At 42.4% G+C, this 23,952-nt stretch overlaps 1 protein-coding gene and 1 long non-coding RNA gene across 2 annotated transcripts; one reads left to right on the forward strand and one right to left on the reverse strand.

The window, feature by feature from the left end:
* Positions 1 to 982: 982 nt before the first annotated feature.
* On the forward strand, positions 983 to 2,171 carry LOC130921075 (uncharacterized). The gene is made up of 3 exons (XR_009064282.1): positions 983 to 1,025; positions 1,198 to 1,264; positions 1,634 to 2,171. It is a non-coding gene; the product is annotated as an uncharacterized LOC130921075 (long non-coding RNA).
* A 13,891-nt stretch (positions 2,172 to 16,062) lies between these two features.
* Positions 16,063 to 23,576, reverse strand: LOC130920445 (protein-glutamine gamma-glutamyltransferase 2-like). The gene is made up of 15 exons (XM_057843669.1): positions 23,479 to 23,576; positions 23,240 to 23,407; positions 22,746 to 22,979; positions 22,559 to 22,677; positions 20,984 to 21,112; positions 20,661 to 20,838; positions 20,164 to 20,299; positions 19,958 to 20,061; positions 19,734 to 19,876; positions 19,554 to 19,653; positions 17,723 to 17,868; positions 17,076 to 17,205; positions 16,826 to 16,986; positions 16,391 to 16,527; positions 16,063 to 16,302 (listed from the first exon to the last, which is right to left on the reverse strand). The coding sequence occupies exons 1-15, from the start codon at positions 23,492 to 23,494 to the stop codon at positions 16,149 to 16,151; spliced, it is 2,055 nt and encodes a 684-aa protein (XP_057699652.1). The 5' UTR covers positions 23,495 to 23,576; the 3' UTR covers positions 16,063 to 16,148.
* Positions 23,577 to 23,952: the final 376 nt, after the last annotated feature.

Below are 23,952 nucleotides of genomic sequence, written 5' to 3' on the forward strand. Positions count from 1 at the left end.
GTGACAGGCTTTTGTTGTTTTTTCCTAAAGATTTATTTCAATCACAACTCGCCGACTGTTCGTAAAAGCCGAGCGTGCCCTCAGTCCCTTCACTCTCGTTCCCGCGTGATGCGTTCAAATCCCTTCACGAAAAACATTGCTCACAAAACGGACTTCCTGACCCCTGGTCTAAAAGGTGTCCTATTACGAAATTTCCCGCCGTCAAGTAGTTTCCAGTTAAGAGGTAAACCGCGAGGACAATGACGTTCAACATGAGGCTGCTCCTTTCTTCGCATGTCTGCACAAATGCAGGTGTACCTTTCAGAAGCGGGGGGCTTAAACGCGCCTTTAACCAGTATTGTCAGTAACGCGTTACTTAGCATTACTGTAGTCTGATTACTTTCTTTCAGTAACGAGCAATCTAACGCGTTCATTTTTCCAAGCCAGTAATCTGATTAAAGTTAGTTTCCTCAGTGCCTTTGCGTTACTATTTTGTTGTTGCCTCATACTGTATGTAGAATAAAGAATACTGTAGTCATGTACGAAGAGCATTTGAATTGAAAATGCTCTTGAGTTCGGGAGTGACATCACATCTCACGTTTTCTCATCGAAAAAAAACAGGTCACGTGTATTACCATGCTGTGTGCGCGCCATCTGCCACGGCGTCAACAACATAGCCTGGCTACCTATCAGGATGCTAACAGTAAAGGAGCCAGAGAGATACATGTAACCCACATGAGCAAAAGTGCACAATTAAAAAAAAAAAAAAAATGTGTACGTAATTGTATCAAATTTTGCTAAATATATTATTTCACATTTAATTAGAATTTATTTTTTAATCAACGTAATGAAAAATAAATAAAACGATTGCAAGCAATAATTCAGCCTATTAGTTGCTCTTATGGCAGGAAGTCCCGCCCTTGTATGTTTCAGTTGGTAGCACGATAGGTTGCAGAACACAATTGAGCGGCAACGCAGACAGAAAGAACTGCCTAACTGGCGAGTGAACACACAACCTGGAAAGCTTATCTACAGAAAAGATAAATGTGAGTTTAAGTTAATATATTGTTGCAATTTATGAGAAACTAGCTACTATTCTCACTACGAACGAGTTTGCTGTGCTCTGTATTTTGTTTTACTCGCCGCTAGCGTTAGCAAAAAGTCCGCGCTAATGTTAGCATAGCGTGCTAACGTGCTACGTTGCCGATTTATCTATAGAGCAAGACCAACGCGTGGAGCGACAAAACGCGGCCCAACTGTGTTCAAAACACGGTGTGAGAGATCGGTGAGCATGTAGTGAAGCTCCTATGTTCACAGCAGTAATGTGTTTTTTGGGGGGGGGGGGAAGAAAAAAAAAAAAGTGCTATATTGTTATGTGTATGTTACATGTAAGTTTCACCACCTCATTGAGTTGATGGAAGGTTTGAGGGTTCCTTAATTTTTGCTCAAAGGAGAACATTTAAAAAAAAGAAAGAATTGTTAAGCTGTTTAAAATTGTTAATTGTTTAAATATATATACTGTATACTTTCTGTCAATTTCAGTTATTTTATGTGCAATGTGAATTTAGTTGAAAATGAAAAATAGATGTATCTCATCATTGAGCTACAGATTTGAATTGAAACTCATAATTGATCTGACACTGTCCATTGACAGGTCAGGTTTTTTTTTTCCCCTTAGACCTTGTTTCAACTGGTCTTTGTGTCAGATTGGATATTGGACCAACTGTTCTGGATTTTGATGGCGAGCTAACCACTTGGATCTAGATTGAGATAACCTGGATACCTCTTTGCTGCATTCTCTTGGTGTGGTAGGACAAAAAACAAACAAACTTGGAGCTAATACCTCACCATTCAGCATTACGCTGTGCCTTACATTGACAGGACTTTGACCATTTTTTTAAATGGACTTCTTTTGATTAATATCCCGGGAACTGTGAACTGAATATCTTTTTGTTAGGACAATTTTGACTGAACAATTGCACATGTGTAATTTTGCATAAGGATTTGAAACAATTTCCCATGCTGAAGAAAAAAAAGTATTTGAACTTTGATTGTGCCACTATTTTTGGGGCAATAGATTGAAAATCAGAAATTCCAGTTAGACTAAAAGGTACTGCCTAAATATTCTAACTTTGGAAGGGTGCACCCAAACCAACCCAAAATCGAAAATATTGACTTAATTAATTGGCCAAATATAGGTTATAACTGTGTATATGTGTGAAATGTGTTTTGTTTTTTTGTATGTGTATAAAGTTTGTGTTTTTTTTTTTCTTCACTAAAGCTGGCAATATAAAACTCTCTTGTAGTCTGTCTCAACTTATTCACTCCACTAAGCTCGAGTAGACGAACCTAGTTGTCCACAATTATTTTATAATTTGGTACAAAAACAAAAGCCTGTGTTACATACAACAAACGGTTGCATTTGCTCACTGGAGATACACCCATTACTTCACATATCCGTCCAGTAAAGATGACAAAAATATCTCTGTGCGTTGCAAACTCGCCTCTGGCTCAGAAAGACTGTCGACCGCTAAAAACTCGACATTCAATTCAACAAGGAAGCACTTGGAATTCCCACACAACGCGAAAAAACTCAAAACAAAGCCGACAGGTAACGAGACAGCAAGCGCTTCTACAGATTGTAACCAGCCTTTATAATATGTGTAATTATGTACATTTTATAGTATATATATATATATATATATATATATATATATATATATATATATATATATATATATATATATATATATATATATATATATATATATATATATATATATATTGGTAGCGTTTGAAAGCTTAGGTTTAAAGAAATTCGAAATATCCATCTTGCCTGCTCTGGTGTAGTTTTGGCTAAGCAAAGCAAAGGATAGTCTCCAAGGAGCTAGTCACATGATCTGTTCGAAAAATGATTTTGACCCATTATGAAAACTTTACGTTGTAGGATTTTTGTTCATTTCATTAATTTTTGTTGTTTGTTTTATTGCTTTACAACTCTTATAGACATAATTTTAACGGCTAGGTCTTTATTTCAAAGGGGAAGTTCAGAATTTTTTACATTAGGCTTAATCTTGGAGTTAGCGGGGGTTTAATTAGTTGTTGGAGTTGATTTAAACAAATATGAGGTGTCTCCAAACTTTTGGCCCATACAAATTCGAAATATCCATCTTGCCTCCTCTCGTGTAGTTTTGGCTAAGTAAAGCAAAGGATAGTCTCCAAGGTGCTAGTCACATGATCTGTCCGAAAAATGATTTTGACCCATTATGAAAACTTTACATTGTAGGAGTTTTATTAATTTCATTAAATTTTGTTGTTTGTTTTATTGCTTTACAACTTTTATAGACAACATTTTAACGGCTAGGTCTTTATTTCAAAGGGGAACTTCAGAATTTTTTACATTAGGCTTCATCTTGGAGTTAGCGGGGGTTTAATTAGTCGTTGGAGTTGATTTAAACAAATTTCGTGCAGTTTGTCAGTTATTTGTTAGTTTTAGGGCTCCGGAATGGCTAAGCTAGGGCGAGTCAATGGTGGTTGAAATCAACTCCATTGACTAATTAAACCCCCGCTAACTCAAAGATTAAGCCTTATGTGAAAAACTCAATTACACGCAATGACATTTTTCTATTATTTTTATGTTTAGGCAGCAAAAGGAGAAAAAATGGTAAAAAGTAACGGATAAGTTACTTTTAAAAAAACTTGTTACTTTGATAATAAAGTAACCAGTAAAGTAACTAGATTACTTTTTTGAGGGGTAATCAGTAATCAGTAATTAAATAACTTTTTTAAGTAATCCGTGACAACACTGCCTTTAACGCACCATGAACGTAGTGCGGACATGTTTAAAAACAGTCTGCAAAATGATCGAAAGTTAAGCCTCCTAGTATAGATGTAGCTTTATTCAATAGGTGATGAGAAAGTAAATCAGCAATGTGGCTTTCAATGAGAAGAAATGTTCAAATTGAGCGCATGAGGGTCGCAGAGAGGGTGTTCTTTTTTTGGTGGCTACTCAGACGTATGTATTGTGTGTGCTCATTCATGCAGGAAAGGCTTGGCCTTGGCATAGCAGATGGGTGAAAGAGGTCATACTCTGTGTGTATTTGTGTCACGCCGACATTAGAACCTGAAAAATGCAGTTGAGTTGTTATTACATGGTTGTCACTCACAAAATATTTACAGCAGAAATAACACAAAAATCTCAGAGCTGCAGGAGCAGAATTTAGTGGAAGACGAAACTTCCCAGCATGAATTATTTATTATTACTTTATTATACTTATTATTAGGCTAATTTCAACTATACAGACGGTCAAAAAAAACAAAAACAAAAAAACACCAGAAAGTCCTAGTAGAGCCAGACAGGCTTGTTGATTTGAAATGTGCCACATGTAATTGCTCTTATCACACACATGCACACACATGAATACTTTCCATTCAAATAACACGTAGCTTTAGTCGCCTTGTAATCCAGGATTAGTCTGATTGGGATCTTCACACATCGTATGTGTGTGCATGTGCGTTAAAACGATTAAAGGCAGACAGGATATTTAATGATGAAATCAACAGATCTGCAGTGAAGTGAAAGCATATGTTCACGTGAAAGTTTTTTTGGTTGAAAAATTGTATAGCATATAATAATATTTGCTCAACTCATTGGCTGATAGAACTGGGAGAATTAGCCTAAATACAGTTAATATACCTAAACAGTGCCATGAAAAAGTAGTGTTCCCTTCTTAACTTTTTTTTTTTTTAGTGCATAGTAACTATCAAACATTGCTAACCTATGTAAATTCCGTTTTTAAATAGTCACTTTATTTATCCAGGGGAAACAAATTTTAAAAGCTTCCTGATGCTGTGTGACAAAGTAATAGGCCCATTAAAACTGGTTAGGCCACCCCTAGCAGCAATAACTGAAAAATGATATATTTTGGCCAAACCTTCGTGGCAGAATTGTTTTTATTTCAATTCAACAGCATTTCAATCAAATTAAAGTGCTGTCTCTATATCCACCTTTGACAGATTTTCATTTGGTTCATTTAGATCCTGCTGTAAAATTAATGCTTTGGCAAATGAACAATTTGGAAATATTGTACCAGGCAAAGTAAATTGAATAAACCTAAAAAAAATATACACATATCAAAATTTGAAAGCATACTCCAACACATTTTCTCCCAAAAACGTATAAATACATTCTATTTTTAATTCTTTCAGTGTCCCAAAAACGTATTTATATGTCTTTTACATGTTTTTTCCACAAGAGACAACTCTAGGTTCTGATGCAACTTTGCTCCAAAGCACAACGCTCAAAATCCATTTAAAAGCAATAAAAGCGGCCACTGGAGGGCAGTAGCACATTTGGTAAGAACTCATATTCGACCATGAAAGGAATTGAGGAGAGGAGGCATAACCCGTGGAACGAACGGTCGGGTTGCACGGCTGAGGCGCTGGTGAAAGACGACAGAATGGATGATCAGGAGAACGTCCAGGATGCCAGGTGTGGGAAGCGTGTAGGACGATCGGGAGGACGTCCAGGATGTTTGGCCGTTCTTGTCTCTCGTGGCTCTCTAGTGTCTCTTGACACAGCTGGAAACACGCACGGCTAAATTAATTCCCCCCCAGGAACACAACATGCCCCAGACAAGTTCCGTAGGTGAATTCTGTTATGATGAAGTGGTCACTACAAAAGAAAGATTCAAAAAAATCTATCTTGATGAGACAGGCGATGATGAGGGAAAAGTTTACCCCTTCTGGCGAGACAGCCGCAGCCACAACAGTGTCATCTCTCAGTTCAGTAGTTTAGTTATGTCTTATGTGTAAATAAATTTTTACTTTGTTATCAAAAGCTCTATTGGTCTTGTTGTTTATGTTATTTTGTAGAAGGAGAACATTATTCAGATGTTTTGGGATGTTACAAAAGCAAAAAATAGCTGTGTTAAAGTCGTTATGTTTCAAATGTATGCTTTTACAAAAAGCTCAATTTCTGTTTTTTTCATCAGAAATTGGAAAATTGCTCACACTAAGCTATTTTCTAATGCTGATTTCTAAAGAATGGAAAAAGATATGAACTAACTTTTTTTTCCTGCTGAAAGAAGAGAGTCTAATCTTTCTTTTTCTTCTTTCATGTTTATATAGCAATACAACGGAAATTTCTGTGGGCCTCGCAAAATCAGTCAAAACCAGTAAAACGGCCGAGAGCGAAAGGGGGTCGCTCTGGTGAAAATGGCTGGGAGTGAATGAGTTAATGGCAGATTTCACAAATCCTTTATCCATTGAAATATTTTGTGTCAAAACCTGCTTCCCAGGTAACGTATTTTAATTGAACTTGAAATACACTGTTATCGAAGTGTATGCTGCACATTCATTTGACTGTATTCAAAGATTCTTGAACACAAAAGCCGCTTTTTTATTGGAAGTGAATACCGTAATTTCCCGAATATAACGCACATTTTTCCCCCCAAAATCAACTTGTAAAACCGTGGTGCGCATTATAAACGGGTACATGGATGGAGACAGAAATATGTATGTATATATATATATATATATATATATATATTAGTGGTGGGACTCGATTAAAATTTTTAATCGAGTTAATTACAGGGTCTGTAATTAATTAATCGAAATTAATCGCATTCTAATTGAAAACCATATATTGACAAAACACATCATGTTCTCAATAAAAAAAGCCTTTTTGAGCTTAACAACAAATTTATTACTGTTAATATGTAATGTCATCAGCAAACAATTGGTCAAAGTGCTCATACAGCTATTCAGGTTTCAAGTGTTTCAGGCCCCGGATTATTTATGTTCTTTGAAAACATTTTTCTTTAGCTATGTATACAGTTAAAAAACAGTAACTAACTACTTTTCAGTAGTTACAAGATGAAACTATGAGGCATAAAATACTGCCAAACATTTTCTTTCAAATAGTGAAATGTAAACACTGATAATTAAACTGCAAGAAAATAACAAAGTGCAACACTTCAACATTAAGTTTTTTAACAATCCGTACCAATTGTTGTGACTTTTCGTTCAATCTCCCAGGACTCAGCTACCAAAAAAAAAAAAACTGGTCTGCACAGTTTACTCTTTAGCGTCTGTCAGGACGAAAGACGCCAAATGCCATTCATTGTTAATGACTTGTATTGTATGTGCGGTCACTCCGAGATAGTTAGAATTGCTCAAGAAAGTCCAGTGGTCCCGTGTCAAACCAACATACTCGACAGACTTCAATCGGTCTTCTTTGGTCTGCTTTTCGTAATCGTATAGCAGCTTGCACAAGCGCCGGCCGAGGCAGCCCGCCGGGTGCAACCGTGACCCTCGCCGCCGCCGCCGCGCCCTGGTTAAAGGGCGGGCGGGAAGAGGGGAACGAGGAAGGCGCACGGCCGCGTCGGCAGCTTGCACAAAACGATGCTCCTGTCCATTGTCCCATCAGGATGCGTTTTATAGGGGAAAACTAGCCCATAACTGTCCAAATAAAATGTCACCTCCCATCACTGCTGCTGTTAGCGTTTGTTTTTGTGCATCAGATTTACCGGCGTACCAGAAACACATGAGTAGGAAGGTTCCGCATGCGGACAAATGGAACTGAAACAATTAATTGCGTTAAAATTTTTAACGCGTTAAAAGCTTTATAATTAATTAATCGAAATTAACGCGTTAAAGTCCCAGCCTTAATATATATATATATATATATATATATATATATATACATATATACATATATATATATGTATATATGTATATTGTCACGTCATGGGGGAGTTGTCACGTAATTTCCTGTTTTACTTTGAAGGCATCACCCTCTTCATAGTTGCGTACTTGCCCTTCCTCTTGTCATCTAATTACCTATTGTTTCCACCTGTTCCCAATTACCTTGTGTGTGTATATAATGCCCAAGTTCCCCTAGTCTTGTGCAGAAGTGTCTTTCTACCAAGGTCAGTCACGTCAGCCTCTCGCCATAGCCTGTCATAGTGATACTGAATATTATCCTCCACTTGGAGCGCTTTGTGTTTGAGCCTTTTTTGATCTTAGCCATCTTGACTTTTTCATCCATTAGGAGTGTTTTTAGTTTTTGCCTTTCCTCCCTTTTGGAGTGCGTTTTTATTTGAACTGTGGTTGCCCTGACTTATTCCTCTGTTGGAGAGCTTTTTGTTTGTATTTTTTCTCATCCCCGCATGTCAGCGGAAGAACCTCTGTTTTCAAAATAAAGTTTTTTGCCTGAACCTCCGCAACTGAGTCCGCCTCTTCGTCTCGGCCTGACAGAACACTTCTGCCAGAAATGGACCCAGCGGAGTCTACCGAATTTTTTGCCACGCTCCGAGAGCAATCGGCTCGTCTCGCCCGCCAGGAGGACTTCCAAGCCACGATGGCTGCACAGCTGGTCCAAATGACCAATCAGCTGATGGAGCTCACAGCCCAGCTGCTCCCAGCACAACCAGCTTCCGTTTCCAATTCCCCTGCCTGCACCCCTCCTGCTTCTTCCTCCCTGGTTCCCGGAAGAGGACCAAGATTGGCACCGCCAGAGCGATTCTGCGGGGACCCAGGTACTAGCCGAGCTTTTGTCACGGAATGCTGTATGCACTTTGACTGTTCTCCCCACGAGTTCAGTGACCGTTCTCGCATCGCCTTCATGGTGTCCTACATGTCGGGACGGGCCCGAGCCTGGGCCATGGCTGAGTGGGAGTGCGATTCATATTCGTGCCACGACTTGTCCTCGTTCATAGACGCCCTAAAGACCACTTTCGACCCAGTTTGCTCGGAAAGAGACCGAGCACGAGAGCTCAGCAGCCTGTGTCAGGGTAAAGCCTCGGTCAATGACTATGCCATTCAGTTTCGCACCCTGGCCGCAGGTTGCGGCTGGTGCCACACCGCACTCTATGACACTTTTTTTAAGGGGCTCTCTCCCACTATCCGGGATCGTATCGTACCACTCGACCTCCCGGAGAAGTTGGACGACCTCATCGCACTCGCCATACGCACCGACCATCGCCTTGAGGAGTTGAGTAGGATCCGGCCGATCCAAGCTGTGAGACCGCCTCCCCAGTCGCTGGAGCAGTCCGGACCTCGCCGCGCCCACAACCCGTCGGCCTCACCTTCTAGGGATTCCAACGATGCTATACCCATGCAACTTGGTCCCACACGTACCTCCCCTGAGGAACGCAAGCGCCGACAACAGGAGGGCCTATGCTTCTACTGTGGGAGCCCGGGACACCTGGTGGCGGGTTGCGCCACCCGCAGACCAAGGCCCAGCCACGTCAGTCAACCAGCGGGTCCCAACCCCCGCTCTACGACCACCGTTCAGGTAAAGCACAAAGCTTTGACATACGCACTCGCTGCCCTGATAGACTCTGGCGCTGATGACTGTCTGATGCCTTGGGGGGTTTGCCATCTCATGGGCCTACGTGCCATCCCTCTCGATCGGCCCCTGGTGGCCAGATCTCTCAACGGTGAGAGACTTTTTTCTATCACCCACTCATGCGAGCCTGTAGAGGTCACTGTCCAAGGACATACTGAGAAAATGTCTTTCCATTTGTTTTCTGCCCCAGCCCAGACACTGGTTTTAGGACTGTCATGGCTCCGCAATCACCAACCTTATATAGATTGGAACTCTGGGTCCGTACTGGGGTGGGGTGCGAACTGTAAGGGACGTTGTCTTGTGGAGAAGAACCCTGGGGTCAAGGTTCCTGTTGTTGGCGAGACCGCAATTAACAAATTTTCTCTCTCTGTCACTCCAGAACCAGAAATTGACTTGAGCACCGTCCCAAAGTGCTATCACCATTTACGCCAGGCTTTTGACAAGGCTCGAGCCCAGGCTCTGCCACCCCATCGCCCCTATGACTGCGCTATTGATCTCGTTCCCGGCTCCACCATCCCCAGGGGGCGCCTCTATCCCATCTCCGGACCTGAGAAGGCCACCATGCGCGAATATATCCAGGCCTCCCTGAAAGCGGGGCTCATCCGTCCTTCCTCATCCGCGGCTGGGGCAGGTTTCTTTTTGTTGGAAAAAAGGACGGGTCGCTCCGTCCCTGTATAGACTATCGCCAGCTCAACGACATCACAGTCAAAAACCGCTATCCCCTCCCCCTCATGTCTTCGGTGTTCGACCAATTACAGCAGGCCAAGGTATTCACAAAGTTAGACCTGCGCAACGCCTACCATCTAGTCCGCATTAGGGAGGGGGATGAGTGGAAGACTGCCTTTAACACCCCAGATGGCCACTACGAATATTTAGTCATGCCCTTCGGCCTCACTAACGCACCCGCGTTCTTCCAGGCATTAATCAATGACGTACTCAGAGAATTTCTTGACCGTTTCATTTTTTTTTTATTTATTTTTTTTTTAAACCTGTCCTGTTCAGCTGTTTGACACAGAGAATGGAAGTCTAAGTGCCCGGATTCTGAACAGTTTTAATGTTTCACATGGAGAGTCTGACATACTCCCATTGTGATCCTTCAAAATACCTTTTTATTATGACAAAGCAGCGAACAGGAAGGGATTATGGGGGGACAGAAGAAAAGAAATACAAGAGAAGAAAGAAAAGAAACACATACACAAACAACAACAAGAAATACATTGAACATCTAAACTAGTTACTAATATGCTGGTGCTATCGTCAGCGAGATGTATTTCCGGTTTACACCATGTGGGGGCCAATTGGCCAGTGAAAGAGGAGAATGGGGGTGGGGGTGTCTATAAGACTATAAGCTAAGTGATTGAAAGGGGTAGAGTGTACACAAATCAGTTCTGTGATCTAGAACCCAGTAATCGTGTGAATCTCTTATGAGTGTAAGCCCGTTGGCGACCAACCCTACGCCGCCGCATCGCCAATCCCGGCACCGGAACCCCCAACCCGAGCATGCCCTACCACATCCAGCAGCACGCAAGCCCCACCGGGCGCGCGACAGCCACGCAGACGGGTGGAGAAACCGCGCGGGCGCCAACCCAGGGCCACGGCCCCCACCCAGCCAGCCAATTTCTGACCGTTTCGTTTTCGTTTATCTAGACGACATCCTTATTTACTCCCCAGATATAGCCACCCACAAGCAACATGTTGAATCAGTTTTAATGCGTCTTCTCGCCAATGACCTTTTTGTTAAAGCCGAGAAAAGTGAATTCCATGTCGACACTATTTCCTTTTTGGGTTTTATTGTATCTCCTGGGGGTGTTCAGATGGACCCTGCTAAAGTAAGCACGGTAGTTAACTGGCCCACACCGAGCAGTTGTAAGAAGCTTCAGCAGTTCCTCGGTTTCGCCAACTTTTACAGGCGGTTTATCCGCGGTTTTAGTACTATCGCAGCCCCTCTCCACGCTCTTACCTCCACCAAGGGGCGTTTTGAGTGGACCCCTGCGGCGGAGGCAGCGTTCCAGGCCTTGAAGACCCGTTTCACCACAGCCCCGACCCTGACCATGCCTGATCCCCATCGTCAGTTCGTGGTGGAGGTCGACGCCTCCTGTGAGGGCATTGGGGCTATACTGTCCCAACGATCTGAGCATGATGGGAAGATGCATCCCTGCGCCTTCCTTTCCCGCCGCCTGTCACCAGCGGAGCGGAACTACAGCGTGGGCGACCGAGAACTACTCGCCATCAAAACTGCTCTGGAGGAGTGGCGGCATTGGCTCGAGGGGGCGGAGCAACCCTTCATAGTCTGGACTGATCATCGCAATCTTGAGTATCTCAAGACGGCTAAGAGAGTCAATTCTCGCCAGGCCAGGTGGGCGCTCTTTTTTGACAGTTTCTCCTTTTCTATCTCTTACAGGCCGGGGTCCCAGAACATCAAAGCAGATGCCCTCTCTCGCCTCTACGACCCCGAGCCTGTAGCCAAGAAACCTGAACCCATCCTGCCACTGAATTGTGTGGTAGGGGCGGTAACTTGGCAAATAGAAACGGAGGTTAAGCGGGCATTAGGGGGGGTCCGGACACCTCGGGGGTGCCCTGAGAACCGACTATTTGTCCCGGCAAACCTACGCCCCAGGGTGATCCAATGGGCCCACTCCACGCCGCTTTCCTGTCACCCGGGAGTCAGGCGCACCATGCACGCCATCTCCCGGAGGTTCTGGTGGCCAGGCATGGAGCCGGAGGTCCGGGAGTACGTCGAGGCTTGCTCGGTCTGTGCCCGAAACAAGACTTCCACCAGACCACGCACGGGCCTCCTTCAACCTCTTCCAATTCCCTCCAGACCATGGGCAGAGATATCTTTGGACTTTGTCACGGGGCTCCCTGTCTCCCAGGGAAACACCACGATCCTGACAGTGGTTGACCGCTTCTCTAAGATGGCCCACTTCATAGCCCTGCCAGCCTTGCCCTCAGCTAAGGACACAGCAGGCATCATGATGCGACAGATATTCCGCATTCACGGCTTCCCCCGGGACATCGTCTCAGACCGGGGGCCACAGTTTGTCTCACTCTTTTGGAAGGAGTTTCGCCGTCTCATCGGGGCCAGGGCCAGCCTCACGTCAGGATGCCATCCAGAGTCCAACGGCCAGACCGAGCGCCTCAATCAACAGTTAGAGACCGGCTTCCGGTGTTTGGTATCCCAGAACCCATCTACATGGAGCAACCACCTGGTCTGGGTCGAATACGCCCACAACACACTTCCCACCTCTGCCACAGGTATGTTTCCCTTCAAGTGCGTCCATGGATATGAACCACCTCTGTTTGCAGCGCAAGAGCAGGAGGTCTATGTCCCGTCCGCCCATGCCCTGGTTCGCCGTTGCCGACGTATCTGGGAGGCAGCTCGCCAGGTGCTCGTCCGCCAAGGGGATCGGGTGAAGAGGGCCGCTGACCGACACCGACGCCCTGCACCGGCCTATCAGTCAGGACAGCGAGTATGGCTAAGTGCCCGCAATCTGCTCCTCCGGGCTACCTGCCGGAAATTGGCACCCCGCTTCGTGGGTCCGTTCCCTATTTCTAAGCTTGTAGGTCCGGCGGCGGTGCGCCTGCGTCTTCTTCGTTCTCTGAAAGTGCACCCCACCTTCCACGTCAGCCAGGTCAAGCCTGTGGTGGAGAACCCCATGGTGGCTACGCCTTCCCCTCCACCTCCTCTGGACATCGATGGCGGCCCGGCCTACAAGGTCAAGAGGCTACTGGCAGTGCGGTCCCGAGGCCGAGGCCGCCAATATCTTGTGGACTGGGTGGGCTACAGTCCAGAGGAAAGACAATGGGTTCCCTCTCGGTTTATCCTGGAGCCCACCTTAATCAGGGACTTCCATAGGGACCAGCCTGGACCGTCTGGTAGCCGATCCTAGGGGAGGGGGGGGGGGGTTGTCACGTCATGGGGGAGTTGTCACGTAATTTCCTGTTTTATTTTGAAGGCTTCACCCTCTTCATAGTTGCGTACTTGCCCTTCCACTTGTCATCTAATTACCTATTGTTTCCACCTGTTCCCAATTACCTTGTGTGTGTATATACACACCAGTACTTCTCAAGTAGTGGGGCGCGCCCCCCTGGGGGGGCGCAGAGCAATGCCAGAGGGGGCGCATGTGACCTCGGGGAACATGTTTTATGTGGGTTTTTTTTTTTTTTTGCCGTACTGGAATAAAGTGTACTTGCACATCCACTCAGTAGGTGGCAGTGGCGCTCTCATTTTCAGAGTGCGCGCAGTATTTTTGAACTAAGGAAGAGCACTCAGCACACACAGACAACAGATATGAAGAGCAGTGTGCCACCGCCGTTTTCGAAAGCCGTTTTCCGACCGGACTCACTCACACAGCGACCCACTGACTTGTCCGGTTCTCACGTCGCCGCCCGAGAAGTGCCATTTTCGGCTTGGGATCGTCACGACGACTGCCCTCACCTACGGTTCTACCTCGGCCGCCATGAATGCGCTTTTTTCGTGCCGTTTGTCTTTTAGCTTTGACTTTTAATACAGTGGGTGATGATGAAAGACCACTGTTTACTGTGTCTAAAAATAATTATAGCAGACAGCAAGAAGCCAAATCAATCATTGTTAAGCCACTTGATTTTTTCAGTGAAAACGTGCCGTATATTGCCAACAATTGTCCTGCTTTGTCAGTGTTATATCAGTAAGCCAGTGAGCATTGTTAGCATGCTAATTGAAAAATAACTCCACATCATTGCAAAGGAGGTAAATACTGTGAGCAGCAAAAATAAAAACTGTCCTGTCCAAGGACACTTTTTTCCCCCCTTTTATTCAGATTTGTTTTTTCGGTCAAATTTTTTGGCACATTGTCCTCATGAGTGAATGTTTCTAATCAATTTTAATTTGGTATTATTTACTGATTTTATTACATTTTATTTTTCTGTATCAAATGGTCAAAAATGTACCTTGAGTGTATTTTTTAGTTTGGATGTGAATTTTTTTTTTTTAATTCAGGCAAATTGATGCACATCAAGTCTTCTCTGTTACAAACAAAACAATGTTTATAATAAAGTTATACTTTATTATAAGTTGATCTATGTTACTTTTTTTCTTTATTAGAAAAAAAGGACACAATGTTAGGCAGATGCGTATTTATAATAGTAATTTTATAGACAAATGATACTATTTACAGTGGCGGCAGAGAGTTTGGGGGGGCGCGAAACATTTACGTCTTCCTTGGGGGGGCGTGACAGAAAATAATTGAGAAGCACTGATATAATGCCCTAGTTCCCCTAGTCTTGTGCAGAAGTGTCTTTCTACCAAGGTCAGTCACGTCAGCCTCTCGCCATAGCCTGTCATAGTGATACTGAATATTATCCTCCACTTGGAGCGCTTTGTGTTTGAGCCTTTTTTGATCTTAGCCATCTTGACTTTTTCATCCATTAGGAGTGTTTTTAGTTTTTGCCTTTCCTCCCTTTTGGAGTGCGTTTTTATTTGAACTGTGGTTGCCCTGACTTATTCCTCCGTTGGAGAGCTTTTTGTTTGTATTTTTTCTCATCCCCGCATGTCAGCGGAAGAACCTCTGTTTTCAAAATAAAGTTTTTTGCCTGAACCTCCGCAACTGAGTCCGCCTCTTCGTCTCGGCCTGACATATATATGTATATATACATATATAAAAACTGATTTTTTTAATTTTTTTTTTTCATTGACATGGCCACATTGTGTTGAAGAAACGTATGCGGCGATCCGTTGCCGATCATTACGGTACGTGATGTCACCATTTGTTCCGCTAATACTTCACTCTGATCGGCCGAATGATTTCGTCTGTTTAATTCTGCTTTTTTCACTCTTCATAAAGCACAGAATTTAGTTTCTTGAACTCATTTGAGTCAACGTTTATTGCAGCTCCGCAACTCGGACCATTAGAAACGTAACAACACAGACTTCCTGTGTGTGTACGTCAACTATATCTGTCCCTCGGGAAACTCAAACCCAAATAACAATAGTTCCTATTGTTACTGTCGTGTCGACAGCGATGAGCACTCTCGGATTTCCGACTTACGTTTCTGACTTTCATTTTACCGTATCAATCCATGGAAGAAACACTTATTCATCATGATGAAACGAGCAAGTTATACAGCAGCCTTTAAAAGAAAAGTCACATCTGTTTTGTTTTCTGCTAGATTCTGGTAAGTTGGAGAAGTTGGTCAAATCATATTATTAACGTAAATATTGTCAGTTTATGGTAATGTTTTGAACTACCAATATGCTATGCTTGTGCTGTGTTTCACCAGTCAGTAAAATGACGTTTCTGTATCTGTACACGAGCTCTGTTTTCTTGTATTCTTCTATTTATTGGTGCTAAAATTAGAGTGCGCGTGATAAACGGGTACAATAATTTCCCCTAGATTTTACAAGTAAATTTTGGGTGCGCATTATACACGGGTGCGCGTTATATTCGGGAAATTACGGAAACAAATTGATAAAAAATGTAGAACATTACACTGACAATAAGCTCATTTGACTGTAAATCAGCTTCTAGACTATGAAATGTTCAAATTCTTCTGTCCATTTTCTGAAACTCCAAATGTATAATTTGTTGATGTTCTGCTGCCTGAAGTGCGCACCCATTACTCATCCCATTTACCGGTAGCACCCATTACTCGTCCCATTTACCGGTAATCTATTGCTTGTGATGCAGAACAGCTTCAGAGCCAGGTTAGTCAAGTTCAAATAATGACAAACAAAAGAGGGTTTCTTATTTATATGATCTTTATTTTTATCGCACTCAGGAGATTTTGAAGGAAAAAGTGTTAGATACACTGTAAATAATTCCTGCGTTTCACATTTCTTTTAGTATCTGAACTTGCGAACAATCACTGTAGCATTTCCCTTCACATCTTTGAGCTCATCTGAGAAGAAGTCAACCAGGAGTTTCCTGATGCCCGGACGCACAGGATTGAAGGCAAGTTTGACAAATGCCTTTTGGCCGGGACCAATGTCACTGCTGAGAGACAGTAGGAGCATTTTAGGTGTTGAATAAGTGATGAATGGTAATGAAGTTCTGCACTGGAGCTTTTAGCGTCTGCACTTACTTGACCTTAACCTCAGTGGGACACAATAGGCCGGCACCTTCCACAGTGAAAACACCGCCTTTCAGAGGAACTTTGAGAGGATTGGTGAAGGAGAGGGTGCATGTTGACTGTTGTCTTCGATAAGCCTTACCAGAAACCTGCACAGAATCAATTGAACAATGTCAAAAGAACCTATAAGCAGAGTTTTTCAAAATAGCAGAATAGTGATTTCAACTGAAAATGATGATGTTTTAAGTGACACCACCAGACATACTCCAAAATTGTCAATTTAATTCCTCAATTCCTGAGGTTTTCATGGTGCATGTCAACAGAAAACATCCAAAAAAAACTTGGTGGAACTTTCTAAGCAAAAACAATAACCTTAAACTTGGCATGTTTAACAAACACAACTTGGACGAAGACCACCATTCTTGCCTTCTCTTAGTGTTCACCCACCTGGACAATGACTTTAGGCATGATGGGTGAGATCCTGCCCGCGGCCATGACGGGTCTGTCCAGACCCTCGGCCTGCAGCAACGCAGTCAGCTTGATGGTTTGTTTTCCACATATGTATTTGACGTAGTCGTCATAGCATACTGACACCACCTCCTTGTGAACTGGATGAGTAGGCATTTTGGTCAAAAAAGAAAAAAATAGGTACAGTTGAGACTAATTTGTTTGATACGTCTATTTTCAAGCTACCAACCCTTGTTGGCCGGCACAGAAATCTGCTTGGTTTCCCTCTGCAACAGCCCAAGCATTAAATTGTTGTATGTTTCTGCTGTGGCTGACATGGTCAAACAAACATCAGCTTTTCTTTCCCCTCTGTTCTCCACCTGCAAAACACAAACATTATGTGATTTTGGAACCATTTCTAAGACCAGAAATGGCAATCTGTCCATTACTCATATACCGCCACCCACCTTGCTCCCCAACAACCCGAAATAAATGACAACTGAAAATTACTACTAAAGCTAAAATTAAACATTTAAACAATTTTGAAGAATTTTGACCCACTTTTTGCACATCTTCTTTTTCAATGTTTCCCAACATTTTACACAACCTGCTGTTCCCTGACAGGGGTGACAACAGAACAGTTTGGTAATGACATTTATCTCTGTATTAAGTCAATACCCGAAATCCTGATATACTTTCGTGTTTGTGAATGGCATTTACAAAATAGTAAAAGTTAGCCAAAAAGTGACTACTTTTTACAACAGCTTCCATTGGCATAGTTTACCCAAGTTTACGGTCAACAATACTTACATAAAAACTAAAGTTACAAAAATCAATTGGCATATGTGACGTTAATATAGCCGAGTAATTATTTATCAATTGCTTGGTGTGTCCTACCTCAACAATGATTTTAACCTCGGATCCAAACACAAATTGTTCAGGTTTGACCGACAACAACAGTTTGATTGATTCCTGCCTCTCAGGGGATGGTTCTCTAAGTGAACGTTGCGCCTTTTCGTACACCTCTCTCTCTTTCTTGGAGCCTGGAGAAGAACATATATATCAACTCATTACAGTTAAACCACATCTAAACCAGATGACCTCAGGTGACTACCACATGCAAGGGGTATTTCACACATATTTATCAACTCATTACAATTAAACCACATCTACACCAGATGACCTCAGGTGACCACCACATACAAGGGGTATTTCACAAAGTAAGCTCAATGGATCAACAGTATTCAATCCCCCAAAATTCTTGAATAAGAACTGAAAAAGCCACTGCACGGTTGTCACAGCATGTTCTCCTCAAAATGAAACTCACTCACTGTTGTCATAGAAGAGTAAACTATGACTACTTTTCAACATGAAGGAGACAGTATTATGTTCAGGGTGTTGTTTTCCGCACTTGGCAGAGAGTGTCTTGAATCTTTGCAGAATACAATGAAACCATAAAGGAATCCACGGATTGAAGCCTTGTAGTTCTTAAAAGATAAACGTTATTATGAATTAAAATAATTTGATCTTGAAACCCCTCTCGATGTTTTTGTTTTTATACAATTTGTAAAATTAGTCATACTAGTAGGTCGCCATTGTTGTTGACGTCGCAGGGCGGTGACATCACATGGTTACGCTGCCGGATTTCCAGAGTATGACTAGCGAGATAAACATGTCATCTGTTCAACCCTTTCAATTTGAACCCGAGAGGAATATTAATGAGCATGACAGCAGTGTCGATAGTTTACAAAATGAGCAGCAAAAGCAAACTGAACAGGAAAGACGGGATGAGACAAGACCAGAGTAGGACCTGTGTTTAGCCAAAATGTGCCACAGCAGCGAAACGTCTTACAACAGGCGAATTTGACACCCAAAGTACCACCGTGCGCTTTCAGCTTGTTTTGTTCAGATTCATCCATACAGAACATACTAAAGATGCCTTAAGAAGACACTTAAACGTAGTAATATCAAATATAAGTGGTTTATATACGCTACGTGACTAATGAGGTCAACAGATCAACAATCTGCTTTAAAGCTACCACAAGAAAACACAATGCTTAAAAGTGTGAGAGGGAATCACATGCAATAAGTATTTTGAGGCAATGAAAAGGTAATAACAGACTCGATAAAAACATAGTAAGTAGTCTCCGCTTTTAACCGATGTGTGCATGTGTTGGGCGTCTCGCCGTGTGGAAGGAATTGCAGTAAGCCAGTAGTGTTCGTCTAGTGACAGTGACAAACTACGTCATCACCCCGAGCGTCCATTGCGCGCATAAAACATGGCGCCCTATGTACATCAAAACATGCACTAAATATTAAAGATTTTTATTTTTTTGTATTTATTTTATTTATTATCATCATCTGTATCATTGACAGTTTTAAATCAATGGCAATATTTTATGTGTTTCTAATAACATATTTTAGTAAAAGAGAATAATTGTCTTTAAGTCTGAGGTTCCCTTTAAGACTATCAAGCTAGAAATGTGCTCCCCAGTGTCGGAAAGTTTAGTGTCAGTCGCAATCAGCGGACTTGCAACTGGATAAAGTTTCTGAAACCACCCAAAAATTGCTGAAACAAATTGGATTGCTCTGAAGTGGCCTTCAATGAGCCCAAATCTAACTCTTATTTGATTTCAGTTGTGTAGCTCTTTATCTCCTGGAATAACGACGTGCGACCCCCCCCCCCCCCCCAAAAAAAAAATACTTATTTGACTTGCTCTTAACTAACCTTCAGGATACTTGTACTCAAGAGTGATATCTTGTCTGCGATTCCCAAAAACACTTTTGGTGCTGATGTTCCTGCCAGTACTGTCCTGGTTCACTCTCATCTGTTACATAGAGTCACCATTTTTAGTCAAAAACTGTATGTATAACACGTTTTGGGGGCAAAAGGATGAATGTGGTTCACCTTCTGACGTTTGCCATCACTTTTCACCATCCAATAGACGATATCAGCATTCACCTCAGCAAATATGAACGGTGCATCGTACTTGACGCTCAGATTTCCCTCCTTGATGGCCTTAACAGGGCATGGACCACAGCGGTAATCACCTGAAATGCAAAAGGTAATTTCATTATTCCTCTTCATGCAACTTCTAATGCACGAAGGTAAAGGGATTTGGATATCCATACCATCGCTTAGTTCTTGTGGAGTTGGGTCCAAAACCTGCCAGCCGTCATTTCCCTCTGGGAGATCATTTCTCTTCATCCAAGACTCAATCCAACAATGGTAGTTCCTAAAAACAGAGAGGTTGGGACAAACATGGATGACAACTGATACGTTGATTGATCACATAATCATTTCACGGTTCACCTAATGCGGTTCCCTGCCAACCTACCAGCTGCTATCAGAGCTTCCTTTAATACCCTCCAGTTTTTCATTGTACAGGTAGTCCAAAGAGAGGTTTCCGTCAGTGTCATGTGCAGAATCAAAGTTCGTAACATGGCGTGTTGGGATTCCCAGGCAACGCAGCACTGCAAAGAGCAAATACTACAGTATATCCCACAAGAAATACAAGACAAAATGCTTTGATTCTCCCCCCAAAAATGACACATCCTAAAAAAAAAAATGGCCAATGTTAAGTGATAGGCATGCTACTCAATCACAGTGCTGTGGGTTGTAATTGAATGATGAATTAAGATGTACAAGAGATGCATGAGAGGCCCTACCAGTCACTGGTGTGTATTGTGCAATGACTGACCCATTAAAACATCATTCAAAAGTGGCTGAAAAATCACTGGTTAGATGTCTCGTGACTGACAAATCAGGAAGGAGCTACAAAGCACTTAAAAGAGAAAACGTTGACAAAGGGCACATGACGACTCAATGGCTCACCTGTGCAGGCGACAGCAGCGAAAACCCAGCACTGGCCATATTTGACTGGCTTAGCTCCACTGTCGCTCCACTTTTGAAGTATAGAAACACTGCCGGTCCATCTATAAGGAGCGACTCCACCATCGTACGGCTCCTGCCAGCGGCCTTGCAACACGCCTTGGTCGCGATTGCTGTTAACCTAAACATAAATATTAAATGGTTAGTGTTTTCAACTTGTACCTTCATTTTTTATCTCTGTACCAAATTGGTTATTTTGTAGACAAATTATAGACAAACAGAATGAGATTTTTTTTTCGGGATGTGTGTGTTATTGTTGTTATCACCATGGCAGTGATGATCCTGCTGACATAGACGGGGTCATATCTTTGGTTAAGGTCTTTTTTTGAGTCTCTCCGTGCCTCCCTGGAGTTGTCCAGAATTTCAAAACAAATGTCCATCACTTTGTCCTCAAACTGTGATGGAAGGAGGAAAAAGACACTCACGTTACGTATACACTCACAAAATATGTTCATCTACACAAATCTGTCACATGCCCCGACAGACATAAACATGTCATTCAAATACTAGAGGTGTAACACTTAAATTGCTCTGGATGCAATTGTTTGAGCACAATCCAATTGAAATCAATCAAAACACCGAACATTTTTTTTTTTTTTTAAAGAATGGTGTTCATTCAAATTTTCCGTAATGTTTCAGCGGGAAAATTGCAAAAAACATCAAAATTGCACTAGATGAAATTTAACCAACTGCATTAAAAGTGTACGTAACATGTCAATCACATCGTGGTAGGCAGTGTTGTTTATCTTACTTCAAAAAAGTAATTAATTACAGTTTCAAATTACTTCTTCCAAATAGTAATTGAGCTAGTAACTCAATTACCTGAACGTAAGAGTAATTAGTTACTTTACAAAGTAACTGGTGTTACTTTTCATGTTTTTTTGTTTTGTTTTTTGTTTTGTTTTTAATTCTCAAAAAAAAAAAAAAAAAACAGGTCACACTGTGTGAAATTCGAGGGGTTTTTGGGACAATTGGCCCTAGCCCAATTCTTTACCCTAAACTTAACTAGACACAAGGGTATTGCGAATATTGTGATAAATAGATAGTAACCTTTGCTATGTTTGGACGTATTTTAATGTTGTGAATCAACCATTAAAGTTGTTAAAATTGTCCCATTATTGCATTAGTTCCCTTCTGTCTACTTTCGACATGTGAAAGTTTTAAAACTGTTTCATCATGTAAAAATAGATTCATGTCAAGATTTCGCCGATTTAGGAGTATTTTAGATAAAAAGTTATTTAAGTTCGCTAGGAAGGTTCACTGCAACAGAGCCTTTCTGCGAAGTCTACTGCATTAAGATGGTGGCTGTTTACTAACGCCGGCGAGTCTAGCATTTCGCATCTAGTTCTCTATATGTGTCCTTAACACCGCTGTGTCTCTCATTTCGCACCTAGTTCTATATACATGTGATATCTACCGTAGCAACATGTGGGCGTAGATTGTAGGCTATTGTCTTGGAGATACTACAGTCAGGTATTATTGGAGCCACCTAGCATCACGTTTGCAACGGCGTCACAACTACCTTGCCTCCTCCCCACTCCCGCTTCAATTCAATTCAATTCAACGCTCTGCTCTCTCATCTCCGTGAGTCCGTGTCTCACAGGCTTTTCTCACATCATTCAACCAACGTAGTAACACATAGTAACGCACGCATTTATATCCTCAGTAACAGTAACGGCGTTGCAAAGATGAGAAAAGTAATGAATTAGATTATTAACTACTGAAAAAAATAACGCGGTTAGTAACACCGTTATTAACAGCACTGGTGGTAGGCTTCATAATATTGGCAAATACCGTACCGTATCGTAGTAAAATTGGGGATTAACACCCCAAAAACATACCTGCCCAAAATTCCAACGTCTGGTACTGATGGAGTCCCACTCGCCCACGTAAAGGATTCCATTCTCATTCATAACATACTCTTGAATGAGATTCTCATCAGGGAGATACACCACATCATCTGTGTGACAATATAGGAATTACATCAAAATACAGTTCATTAGCAACCGTGGGTCTTGATGGATTCACCTTTGCACCATGGGTTGTATAGCAGGTGGAACTTGGTCACTTTGTTGGAGTCGAGAACACGTCCACTAGACAAGCACACCAGTGACACACCCAGACGATAAGGGCTGACGATGGCATTCGCTGGGCTATACACAGTCAGCAGTAGTTCATCATAGATGTAACGCTGGGTAAACCACCAGTCTTTGTCGGTGCCTCTCTCCCTCTTCACACTGATCATTTCCTCTTCTCGTTTGCCTGAAGAAAGGAAAAATGAAAACTGTAGTACGTTGAAAACAAATTCTAAAGCCATGTAAGAATGAAATGGTGAGCAAGCTTAATACTTAAATGAGTGTCCCAGAAACATTAATAAATATACAGTACAGAGTACATTCAACATTCATATCAAAGTTTTTACCTGTTAGCTCTGCGGATTACTTATTTCAGTGTAGCACAATTTCCATATATATGGCTGACCTGATCACCCAGCTGTCGCTTCAGGATCAGGTTTTACTCACCAACATGGAGGTCCAAAGCTGCAGTGCATCCACGCACATCCCCGGAGCACTGCACTGAGATGGAGAAGGACTGACCCCTACGGACAATCAACCGTGTTTGGTCGATCTCCCGAGTGCGGTGAGCCGAATTGTTTTCACGGCATCTCGGGTCCACGGTCACAATGTTAACTGAAGACAGAAGAAGTTAGTTTGGCTTACATTAAACAATACTATATATACTAGTACATAGATGGGCTCACCCTTGTTGTTTGCCATCGCTGGTTCTCTCAGAAAGTTCGTGTCTTCAAGAAGTTCACTCACTTGTCTCACTGGACATCCTTGTCCTTTATTTATACAACACAAAGCCAACCCTCTAGACTCCTGCAATAACCCCTAAACCATACGCCACACTCCCAGATTCCATCAAAAGTTGCACTGGTTTCATCATGTATCAGACGTTTTTTTGCACTAATTTACAGTAGTACACCTCTTGCACTGCTTTTCAACCAATATCTCAACTAGACAGATGTCACAGAGTGCAAACTTCACTGATATCACCATCATCCCATCAGCAAACACCAGGCATGACGGTTTGCGAAACTTAGTATGATGACATTGCACAGGCACGCAACACAAGCAGCCTATCCAGAATGCAATACATTGTCATTATTGTACAAATTTTTCACGTCTGCGCTGTAAAGATAAGAATTAAAGCCAGTCCTGAATATAAAACA

Source organism: Corythoichthys intestinalis, chromosome 8 (assembly GCF_030265065.1).
Source record: "Corythoichthys intestinalis isolate RoL2023-P3 chromosome 8, ASM3026506v1, whole genome shotgun sequence".
Classification (NCBI taxonomy): Eukaryota; Metazoa; Chordata; class Actinopteri; order Syngnathiformes; family Syngnathidae; genus Corythoichthys; species Corythoichthys intestinalis.

What these genes read in the sequence shown, in the direction of transcription:
- LOC130920445 (XM_057843669.1), bottom strand. An exon ending in GACGTTGGAATTTTGGGCAG is followed by an intron (nt 21,113 to 22,558) that starts GTATGTTTTTGG and finishes CTTCCATCACAG; the next exon opens with TTTGAGGACAAAGTGATGGA. An exon ending in TTCTGTGCCGGCCAACAAGG is followed by an intron (nt 16,987 to 17,075) that starts GTTGGTAGCTTG and finishes CTACTCATCCAG; the next exon opens with TTCACAAGGAGGTGGTGTCA.